The sequence below is a fragment of the Schistocerca cancellata genome, chromosome 4 (assembly GCF_023864275.1).
Source record: "Schistocerca cancellata isolate TAMUIC-IGC-003103 chromosome 4, iqSchCanc2.1, whole genome shotgun sequence".
Lineage (NCBI taxonomy): Eukaryota > Metazoa > Arthropoda > Insecta > Orthoptera > Acrididae > Schistocerca > Schistocerca cancellata.
Window position 1 is genome coordinate 881,838,987 of NC_064629.1, and position 12,536 is coordinate 881,851,522.

The 12,536-nt window shown below is 38.0% G+C and overlaps 1 protein-coding gene across 1 annotated transcript in view; it reads left to right on the forward strand.

The window, feature by feature from the left end:
- The first annotated feature begins 3,414 nt into the window (after positions 1-3,414).
- LOC126185041 (mesencephalic astrocyte-derived neurotrophic factor homolog) overlaps positions 3,415-12,536 on the forward strand; it is a 30,183-nt gene continuing 21,061 nt past the window's right edge. Inside the window, exons 1-2 of the mRNA XM_049927788.1 lie at positions 3,415-3,611; positions 7,027-7,151. Of these exons, the coding sequence (XP_049783745.1) occupies positions 3,518-3,611; positions 7,027-7,151 (219 nt within the window). The 5' untranslated portion in view covers positions 3,415-3,517. The remainder of the gene's footprint in view (positions 3,612-7,026; positions 7,152-12,536) is intronic.

The following is a 12,536-nucleotide window of genomic DNA, read 5'->3' on the forward strand; positions in this document are numbered from 1 at the left end:
TGGGCATTGCACATACTAGCATGTAGCGAGTACTCCACGAACAACAATTACATCCATATCATCCACAACGAGTCCATACAATGCTTGTGACTGACTTTGCACCAAGGATCACATTGCGTCAATGATTGCTCCAATAGATCGACCAGATTTCCTCTAACTCGTGCTGTTTACTGACGAGGCCTCATTTGATCGTGATGGTATTTTGAACAGCAGGATAGCCATGTTTGTGATGAGAAAAACTCTCACGCTGTAGTAGAGTCATACCATCAAGTACGTTTTGTTGTGAAAATCTGGACTGACATTGTAGGCGACAATTTTATTGGGCCACATCTTCTACTTGTCCGTCTGAATGGCGATCTGTACTCAAGACTTGTGCAAAGAGTTCTACCTGAGTTGTTGGAGAACTTAATCTTGGCTGCTCGTGAGAGGATGTTAATACAATATGACGGTGCACCGCCTCACTTCAGTGTGAATGTCTGCAACCATCTCATTGCTGTATTTCCTGGTCCCTGGATTGGAACGGAAGGTTCTATTTCATGGCCTGCGAAGTCACCTGAACTGAATCCCCATGATTATTTCCTGTGGGTATATCTAAATTCATTTATGTATGAGACCCCAGTGGACCAGGTACATTCGTCAGGGTGCGTCAGAATCTTGTTCGTCGATGTCATTCTTGCATTGAGGTTGATGTCCCTCTGTTTCAGCTCATTTTGTAAGATACTAAACAAATGGTACGTTCATTGTTTCAGTGACGATATTTGCAGTTAACTGTAACTAACATAAATAAAAAAGTACACAGTAATGTGATTTTATTCCTAATACCTCCTTAAGTTGTTTCACAGAGGAAGATTGCACTGTAGTTCCTTCTCTAGATTGTCGCACAGATGACAAAATGGTAGATATCGAAATAGGCGACAGAGGGATAGAGAAACAATTAAAATCGCTCAAAAGAGGAAAGGCCTCTGGACCTGATGGGATACCAGTTCAATTTTACACAGAGTACGCGAAGGAACTTGCCCCCCTTCTTGCAGCGGTGTACCGTAGGTCTCTAGAAGAGCGTAGCGTTCCAAAGGATTGGAAAAGGGCACAGGTCATCCCCGTTTTCAAGAAGGGACGTCGAACAGATGTGCAGAACTATAGACCTATATCTCTAACGTCGATCAGTTGCAGAATTTTGGAACACGTATTGTGTTCGAGTATAATGACTTTTCTGGAGACTAGAAATCTACTCTGTAGGAATCAGCATGGGTTTCGAAAAAGACGGTCATGTGAAACCCAGCTCGCGCTATTCGTCCACGATACCCAGAGGGCCATAGACACGGGTTCACAGGTAGATGCCGTGTTTCTTGACTTCCGCAAGGCGTTCGATACAGTTCCCCACAGTCGTTTAATGAACAAAGTAAGAGCATATGGACTATCAGACCAATTGTGTGATTGGATTGAGGAGTTCCTAGATAACAGGACGCAGCATGTTATTCTCAATGGAGAGAAGTCTTCCGAAGTAAGAGTGATTTCAGGTGTGCCGCAGGGGAGTGTCATAGGACCGTTGCTATTCACAATATACATAAATGACCTGGTGGATGACATCGGAAGTTCACTGAGGCTTTTTGCAGATGATGCTGTGGTGTACCGAGAGGTTGTAACAATGGAAAATTGTACTGAAATGCAGGAGGATCTGCAGCGAATTGACGCATGGTGCAGGGAATGGCAATTGAATCTCAATGTAGACAAGTGTAATGTGCTGCGAATATACAGAAAGATTGATCCTTTATCATTTAGCTACAAAATAGCAGGTCAGCAACTGGAAGCAGTTGATACCATAAATTATCTGGGAGTACGCATTAGGAGTGATTTAAAATGGAATGATCATATAATGTTGATCGTCGGTAAAGCAGATGCCAGACTGAGATTCATTGGAAGAATCCTAAGGAAATGCAATCCGAAAAGAAAGGAAGTAGGTTACAGTACGCTTGTTCGCCCACTGCTTGAATACTGCTCAGCAGTGTGGGATCCGTACCAGATAGGGTTGATAGTAGAGATAGAGAAGATCCAACGGAGAGCAGCGCGCTTCGTTACAGGATCATTTAGTAATCGCGAAAGCGTTACGGAGATGATAGATAAACTCCAGTGGAAGACTCTGCAGGAGAGACGCTCAGTAGCTCGGTACGGGCTTTTATTGAAGTTTCGAGAACATACCTTCACCGAAGAGTCAAGCAGTATATTGCTCCCTCCTACATATATCTCGCGAAGAGACCATGAGGATAAAATCAGAGAGATTAGAGCCCACACAGAGGCATACCGACAATCCTTCTTTCCACGAACAATACAAGACTGGAATAGAAGGGAGAACCGATAGAGGTACTGAAGGTACCCTCCGCCACACACCGTCAGGTGGCTTGCGGAGTATGGACGTAGATGTAGATGTAGAAGCTGGTTTCTCCGACCCCACGTTCCCTACCTAAAATTGTTCTATGGAGCATCCTCTATGTCCTGTTAAATTTTAGCACGCTCTTACAGAAACACACTATATATATATATATTTCATAACTGAAAACATTTATATAATTTTTCAAACTTTAGCCCAAACTCCTCAAACTGTAGGAACAATTTCACATATGGCTGGCTTTGAGATGTGGAATAGATGTGGAAATCTTTGATAGGAATCACCTTTTACCAAAAACCGAAGAGTAACAGCTAGTCTTTGATCCACAGGACTTTTTCTGAATTTGTGCCTTTCTTTTAAACGACTGGCTCTGGCATATTCATTTGAATTTAAAAATCCGACGGCGACATCCTAGTCAAGTTACAAAAACCGGAAAGAACTGTCTTCCAAACTCGTCTCACATAGCACGTAATTACCTCCACTTCTTCTGTAACGTGTTTTCGTCTACCAACAACGACTACTTTTTTCTTTCGTTTGATTATATCGTCGAATATTAGTAATGCAGTACCACAAATTATTCATTCACCCTCTTCACTTATCGTAGCGTAGCTCTCGATGGAAATACATAGTGTGAAATGTTTGCCGTCAGTTCAGCATAAAAAACATTGCGAATACATGTCTAGAAATGTTTTTCGTCAGTGTACGCGGTAACGTGAACAACGTGTTTTTAAGTTTAATATAAATGCGGCGTAAGGTTCGGAGTTCAAGCGCTAGCGCAACACACAGGTTAATTTGCGAAGAAGTTTCATAATAGTGCACTCTTCACTATAGAGTGAAAAATTCATTCTATATAACTAATTCCTCGTTTATGTTTTGTGTGCTACATCCTGCTCATCTGGGGCGAGAACCATTTCTTTGTTTTATTTATTTATTTATTTATTTATTTTTAAAGCGCGCACGAACATCGGATTTGACAAGCTACGTGGAATATTGGCTGCACTGTCAAGAACGTGTACCAATAGCGTGTGAGCACATTTGTATATTCCACGCTGTCTGTGATGCATGGTGTTTGAGTGTAGAAGTGTGAGTGTGACGTGAAGTATCCGGTACTTTCGTGTCTGGATTAATACAACAATGGGTGCACAAAGAAATTTGACAATGGCTTTCTATTTATTTCTGCTGGCCCTTCTTGGGTGTGGTTCCTGTCTGAAGAAATCAGATTGCGAAGGTATATTTTTTTTAATATCTTTCGTTTTTATATTTTTGCAGAAAAATACCATTTTATCACGGACAACTCTTGTATTTGTTGCAATTAAATCTAGAAGTAAATTACTGCGAACTTTGCTTTGTTTTATTAGTAACTTTAATTTCTAGTAAATATTAAAATACGTATATGATGGAGACGAAGTTTACACTTTGTTTATATATATACAATCAAGCATTATCACTGTATTTGATTGATTTGGTGTTTACAGAGAAGGAAATTATTATATCTTCAGAGGAATTGTAAAACTGCTTGATGGACCGCCCCGCTCATATTTCATAACCACAAATGTGATAGCTAATTCAAGTTACGTGTCCCCTGTATTCATAGTTGCATTACTATGTGTTCGTTACGTTTACGGTAATTTGCCCTAATTCTAAGCACCGTTTACACTTTTTTGTAATACGTCTGTGGTTAACCATGGATATATTTGCGATTATGAATTTAACTTTTTCTGCCCGGCAAATAGCATCATCATTGTAATTAGGCCTACTGAATACGTTGCATATTTGATGTTTAGAAGTTAATAATACAGGGCAGAAATCAAAACTAGTCTAACAAAAAGCCAGAAAATATTGCAAAATTGGACTTGCAGTTCATGTTACACAAAAAGATTACTACATTTCATGTTATTTATTGTAACATGGGCAATTCCTGATAAATACTCGGTACATACAGTCAATCTTTATGGAGGACAGAAATATATTTCAAAGAAAGAAATTAGTGAAACTGGTTTTCCAGATGCAGATGTTCGTGTATCTGTAAGAAAGTGTTGTCAATTTTAAAAGAAAATGTATTTGGATTTGCTGCTGTTCTTGAGCAGTGGCGTTTTCTATTGGAGTCATTTTTATGTGCTAATACTGTATAGAGTAAAAATTTCATGAAGTTAGAGAGAGTGCATGTCCATCTCCATCTTAATGTTTGCATAATTATATTACACTTGTATTTCCAGACTGATGTGATAGTCACATTCTTGGGTAACAACATACAATTTTCCATCTAGGCATGCAAACTCATTTATCTTCATTGTTTCTTATGGGGATGTTTAAAATCCCCAGATATCCCATTCTCCACTTTCGTGATTAGTTGACGGCATTGCAGCTGCATGTAGTGAGATTTGAGACCTCAGTGATAGAGTGGGCAGAAGAGTGCGTTAAAGTAACGTTTTGCTGCCTGCACCCCCAACACACACACACACACACACACACACACACACACACACACATCTTGGGTGTGGTGATAGACTGATCTGTAGTGCAGCCCAAGGTCTTGTTAAGTTAGAAGGTGGTAACTTGGTGGTGAGTCGGTGAAGCCAACAAATGTGAGAGTAGAAAATCTGGTAGTGAAGACTAATGTTCATGTCCGTGTCATATTGAAAAATGCAAGGGAATTCAGTACATAACTTCTATCCATTTTTCAATACGGCAAGGACTTAAACATAAGTGTTTGCTACTGGTCGGTTTGTTACCACAACCAGACTTTCTGCTTTCACATTTGTTAGCTTCACCAACTCGCAACAAACTTAGCACCTTCCAACCTAACCTAGACCTCGGACTGCACTACAGATAAGTCTGTCACCACACCCAATATTTCAGTGGGGGTCGAATCGATAACTTTAACCATAATTTTTTATTAATGTGAAAAATGTCAAGTTTCTCCATGGTTTGGAATCTGTGTTAAACTGTATATCACCCCATAACTGGCTGGGTCAGTCAATTTGAAGGCTGGAACACGAGGACATCTACTGCCAATAGGACCGTACGTAGTAAAGCACTGCAGTGTCCAAAGCAACACTATCTGAGAAAGCATTGAACCATTATTTGTTTCGTAGGTAAGTAATAAATGTGAACCAGTTGGGAAAAGATAATATTGGAAAATATGCTAAGACACTTATCATTAGCACTGTGATGTGTTTCTTGTGTAATATCCACTCTGTGTCCATTGTGAAAAGGGGTGAACGGGACAAATTTTGCACTTTAAACTTAAATATTTTTCAAACCGTTATAATTAATATATTGGTCTTTCTTTCAGACAATAGGTATTGAGCTGTAGTAATAAACTTTTTAGCTTTTATAAAATTGTGCTATGAGTGGAAAATTAAAACCTATGTTGGTGTACTTCACTCCATCTGGGAGAGAATTTGATTGGTTATCTGTTGTCATAATCGTGGAATGTTTGACTCTAGGATGACTTCAATTGCTCTGAAACTTTATCAATGAGTGAAAGATATATGTAGCATAACAATTAAAATTTAATTCTAATTTAAGGACAACATACAAAGAAAGTTGGAGGACAAAAAGCTGTGATCACAAATTTGTTTTGTGACGTTCCGAACAACACATAAAGTATTCCGCTCACTGTACATTGAACTCTGATGTGTCAACTTTGAAAGAAAAATCCCCTCCCTTACAACTATTGGGTTTGGCAAATTTTTTATAGCATTTAAAGCCTAGATTCTATCTGTCATCAATTACAGGCTACACAAAAGGACATTTCTACAGATGACTGTAATGTCTAGCTGTCCTTATAATTTCAAAAGAATTTTCACTACGTAGTGTTCACTATTTCCTTGGATCTGTACTGAAGAGTCATAACTTCTTCTGTCAAGGAGTACCTTTTCTGTATATCGAAGATCCATAGCAGTAAGTGGAAATTAACAAGGTAGTCCCATTAGTAGAGCATGTTCTTCTGTAGCACTAATCATTGGGTGACTACCTTGTATTTTACCGTGAATATTGTGAATGCTGTTTATCAGGGTTCCTGTGGAGAATTTTCATACGGCTGGGCTTGTTAATGCTTATTTTTCCATTTCAAATTTCTGTTAGAGACCGTTCTAAATCATCCAAGCTGTATTTCTTCAATTCACCTAATTTACATTCGTACACACACAGAACAACTGCTTGAGAGAAGACAGTCAACTTCACCCCGATTCCACCAAGAATTTCCAAAGTTTTATTTGTGTGTCCGAAAATAGGGGAGTATAATAGATAAACTTTTGCTATTCATCTAGCTGTTGTTGTCCTGTAGGGTCAGTGGACAATATCAAGGTCCAGACTCAGGAGTTGGTTTATGTCAGTCACATGAATAAAAAAATTTTAAGCAGAATTCAGACTTTCTGGAAACGATTCATATTCAGATAGAAATTTACAAAAGTAAATATAACAACTAAAATAAAATAATTTTTGTCACCAATATGTAGTTATTTAACATGAAGTGTTTTTGAACTTTTTCAGTCAACTTGACCCCATTGGTCAACTTCACACCATTTGACGATACCACCACCTCTCCATCTCCCTGGCTCTGGCCGCCTCCCCTCCCACCTTCTCCATGATTTTGTCACTTCTATGATAACTAGCTAACATGGTACTTTCTTCCACAGTGTGTGTGACAGTAATGGAAAAATTTAGTGGTCAGCTAAGCGATGATGTAAGATCCAAGCCAACATTAATTGAAGATGAATTTAGAAAATTCTGCAAAGCTACGAAAGGAAAAGAGAACAGATTTGTAAGTATCTTTACAGCTGTAGTGACCAATCCTTAATAAAGTAGTCACAGAGTAAAAATGATCTGGTCATCCAGAATAATTGTTTATTCCACAGTCAGTCTCAAATGAACATTATAATAGGGAATGTTATATTTATTGTAGTTTCGCCTATGGTATATCTGTAAACCCTTGAGTGGCTGTATGTTGTTCATATGTAAATGTCTGTCTGGGAATTACCAAATTTATGTTGAATACATTGATATCCGGTAGCCCTTTGCATTCATAGATGTAACATTACTTTTATATAAAAATTTCATAATGGGCTGGAAGTTAGAGGAAGATCAATAATGTGTGTTCTAAAATAATTTTTTTTTCTTCACTTTTTCATAGTGTCCTAAATAGGTTGTCAGTTAAGTAGCTGCATTCTTTGCATTCCAAAGACAAACATTCTGTAGTAGTGTGTGAGTATGGAACTTACTTAGAAGAAACTGTTGATTAAGTTCATTATGAATCTTAATTGTTTGGATAGTTCTGGTGTTGTCACAGAATGTTGGGAATTGGTGAATGACTGTACAAAAAGTACATCAGATTGGTTTCTGATATCTCAAAATTAGTAGGACGTGTAACTTCTTACATTATTTCCATCTCCAAATTTACCACTAATTCTCTAACAAGGCAATTTTTGTTATAGAACTCTATGTAATCTGTCCTAGATTTCAGGGGGGAAAAAATCTTATATTTCCTTGTCAAATTCTTGTGTGGCTATTAAAATGTGTAAGTGGTCCTCTGTGGAACAGCTTTTCTAGTTAGGCCTATGCAAACTGTAGCATTATCTTGCTTTGGCACTGAATAATTTTAAGTGTGATTTAGAATATGAAGTGGCAAGGCTTTGTGATAGTGAAATTTGTGGTCACTCTATCAAGAATCAAACAGTGACACATTCTATTGTTGAATAACTTAAATTGACATTGTGTCTTAGATAGTTGCATACTGGGGTGGGCCACAAAATTGTAATGTTTTCCTGGACAGAAATGACCATGCTGCAGTAGGATGTGTCCAACAGTGAACCTGTATCCTAGTTAAAACCATATTCTGACTTAGGACATGAACTTGAGCTGTGCCTTCAACATGTAATGGTGTAGCATTTTATTAGGCACAGAAGAAACTATGGGGTTTTGGAAAGAGGACAGTGTTTTGATGAATTTAAGCTTGTTGTTATGCTTTAATAGTAAGAGGCATGGCACTGACATACTAGTGGATCACACTCATATTGAACCTGGGGGTCAGGGCATTTTGGCTGGTTATCGTGAGTCAGTACATAATCAGATTAATAGTATTTGCACAAGTAATGTGAAAGCATTGACAGTATGATGCATTTTCCTTAGTCACCACTGTACTTGTTTACTGAACACCTCACGTGTTTCCAGTAACGGCCAAGTGCAATAGTATCATGCTTATGTAGTAGGCCTGGTTCAGAATTATGATCTGGAACTCTGTTTTGGTCGTTTTGGGAGGTCTTAATATGTTGGAAATGTTTTCAATGAGACTTCATAATCTAGGCAGTGTCATAAAGCTCACTATCATAAAATCTAAATTTATTATTTACTGAAGTAAGTACTCTTACTGACAGTACTATAGAAGGGACACAGTGCAGAAATGGAAATATGTAAAACTGGTAAACATTCTTTTCATATCACTTTAGGTGGTTGTTGTGGTGGTAAACTAGGAAAAAGACCCCCACTTGGTTTCCAGGATCACAAAGGCGGTGAAAACTGGGATGGTTCCTTAATTGAGGCCACAGCCAACCACCTTAAAGCATATTATGTATGTTTTGTGTTACATTTTAGCCCATTCATTGGCATTGTATTACCTTGACAAATGCTAGATCATTGAGAGATTTTTCCTTGCATGAATAAATAAATAAACCAAGAAATGACAGAAGACTACATAGGTATAAAAAAGTGTAAATATTGACTACACATCTTTATCTTAGATAAAGTGAAGCTTTGGCACCAAAGCCATGCGGGTTATCATGTAACTGGAGAATTCCTCCCCCCACTCTGTTACCCACTCCCCTCCACTGAAGAAACAGGAACTTACTTGGTGGTGAATGATATATTAGCACTGTGTACTTGAGCCAGCAAATATCATGTTAGTTCCACATGCGCAGTATGATCAGCAGGAAATATACAATATGTGTCACAGTTCAGTGAAACAAATTTCCTCCAGTGTGAGTCAAGGTTATTGCCATTTCAGTACAGTCAGTTTTCCAGTATGTGTTCAATGTATAAAATATTCTTCGAGGAATTTATTAAAGGCAGGCCATAAAACTAGTGAAGGTTCAAGTGAGTTCATAATGTCTTTATGCAACAGGTCAGTAAATTGCATCATATTGGTGATTTCTCTTGACATTGTATAATACAAAATAAAGCTAACTGTAGAGATTCCGAGTTTCATGTATCCTGATCCCATTCAGCTTTGCTGAAAGTTATAGAGACCTGCTACAAAAAATTTACTTTGTATATTTTTGATATACAGATCAGAGAGTATGCAGATAATAATATAATTCATCCACTAGACATCTATAAACCCTATATCACTGTCATGCAGTGGACTACAGCATTGGTTTGTCCTTATTTGAGTGAGTGGCAGATAGTAGTCTGTGTGCTTATTTCTTGGTGGAATGTGAGTGTGAGAACTGGCCCCATGGCTTTCCCCATGCCTTAGCAACAGGTTCGAGGTTGTGCCCAGTGTTGATATCACATCTGAGCCAGCACGGGATGCCTTGTCTGTTGGGGCCAGAGGCCATTTTTCCTACCAAGTCCACACGTGCTTAAAGAGTGTGTGTGTTGATCATTGGGAGCTCCATCATCAGCCAGATACTGGAACTTCTTGATAAAAGAAGAAAAGGCACGCCGGGATAAAAGGCCAGTGTAAACTTCCCATGGTGGCGAGTTCTTGTTGGATATGTGAAGGCAGCTCTGCAGGAGCTATTGAACAAAATGAGTGCAACCAATTGCAAATCGTAGTCCATGTCAGCATGGATTATGTTTTTCATCCATGTCCTGTGGAGATACTGGTTCCTTTAGATGGTTGCTGATTTGGTAGAGAGAGCATGTGGGGTGGAAGGATGTGCCACTATCTGCTGCATCACACCCAAAATCTTTTAAGGTTGTCTAATTTCAGAGTTGAGCAGATGGCCTAAACCATATCCTTAAATGATTTAGCAACAATCTCAGATGTGATTCCTTGACTTTCACTGTAAAGTAAACTAGGTCACAAGATCAAGAATGCACATTGTTAAACAGTATGATCAAATATTCCCCATAGCTTGTCAGTTTCAATGTTCGTATGCACACCCAAAAAATAAAAAGAAGAAGAAAAGACTCGTGCAATTAAAATGTTTCAAACTGATTTAAGATAAACTACAACAGGAAGGGAAAAGCTGTTTCACATATCTGTGTAAAATATCAGGAGGCATCACTTCTAATGCAGCTCACAAATGTGGTAAAACTCCCAATTAAAAGTTCCCTACAATAACTTCGAGAATCTTGGTGAACTGCACATCAAATAATAGTTTGGAGAAGGAAAACATTAAATTAACATCTCATTGCCTATGTAGCAGATTTCTGTTCCCATATGTCAAACAAAAGAGGCAAGAACAACAATTTTTCTAATTTGAAGAGTCTCTAGAGTTCTTGGAAAACTGTTCCCAAGGTGCTAACATCAGAGGAGTTAAAAAAAAAAATCCAAAGTTTGTTTGAATACAAGTGCATAAACTTAAATGTTAAAAGGGTGACAATCATATTTGACTCTGGAGATGAAGATGTGAAGCACGAATTGATAAAATTCAGAAGCATTGTATAGTACCCCCTTTACCAGTTGTTCCCAGCCTTTCTGTTACTATTCCCCCTAAGTGAAATTAGACGTTACCTAGTAACCCCCACCCCCATTTTTTTTTTACGCTCCCACCATCATCATCATTAGTGCCTAACTAAACTTTAGAATGAAGAAGAATTTTATTAGAAAAATTTTATTTTTAAATGATAAAAGGTAAGTAATATTTAGTTTTTGTAACTGTTTTATCAAACCTCAAACTAATGAATCAAATAGACAATTAGTGCTGCTTATTTCAAACAACAGTTTTTTTTTTTTTTTTGGAATGATAAAGCACGTCACAAAGCATCATGAGTGTTACCTACAGCTCCTCCACACAAAAGAAAACTATCAACAGTGAGGATACACCCTTGTTACAAAGCATGTCTCCTTTGCACCACTCCTCTCCCTAGCAACACTGGCTTCACCCACACCCTATATCACCATTCAAAATCAACCAAATTAAATTGTGTGCACTATATTTAGGCCTATTGTTAGTAAATCACTAGATTGTTGAACTCATTATATCTGAAATAGAAGGAATTGGAAGACTTCAGGATGCCAACACTTTGTTTTTTTACCACTGCTAATAATAGATGATGATGATGATGATGATGATGATGATGATGATGGGGCCCTACAGCATTGTAGTAGCCATTACATGTTTACTGTTGTACTGTCAATTGGTTCATTTACTGTTGCAAAGTGAATAATGAAGCAATTTATGGTCTATAGTGGAAACTACTTACAACTCGGAGAAATAATTTTCTTGAGACATTTAAGCTTATGTTATTTTTGTCTTGTTTTACTGTCACAGATGGAGGGTGTAAGGTATGTGTGTACTAGCTGGACTACTCGGGCATTAATGCTAGTATGGAAATGAATAACGTAGTTATGTCAGTCATACGAAATAATTATTATTTTTATTTATTTATTTAATTATTTATTATTGTTATTAATTTAATGGCCAAAACATAATTGAACCGTTTTCTTTTTATCCATCAGAAAATTTCATTTAACCCTCAGGTGTAATTACTGCCAGGTTGAGAACCACTGCCGTACACCAATAGTTGTCAAGCTGCAGCCTTTGAGCCGCATGCAGTCTGAATCAAGTGTTTGGCCGCCTGTGGTTCTCAGCTGTGTGTTATGACAACATATGGCTGAGGACCCAGGGCTGCACGAACAAGTTATGCAGGCTACAGTTTGACAACCACTGCCCTAGACCATTAAATACTGAGCAAGGTTTTGATGGGTGGAAAATTCCCACTATGGCTACTAACTGTGTTAGACATTGCTACAGAAGCAAAGAGCATCTCATCACAGAGTTAAGCAAAGTAAAAGCTTTGAAGCTTTGTTTACGAAGAAAAGCTGAGTGAAGCCTCAAAGTGCTAAAGGAAAGCAACACAAGACATGTTCAATGAATTCAAAAGTAGAATTATGCCCGTCTCTCTCAACCATAATCGTAAGAAGTTTTGGTTTTATGTATACTCAGTCAGCAAGATTGAAATAATCTTGTCAGTTGCTCTGTGG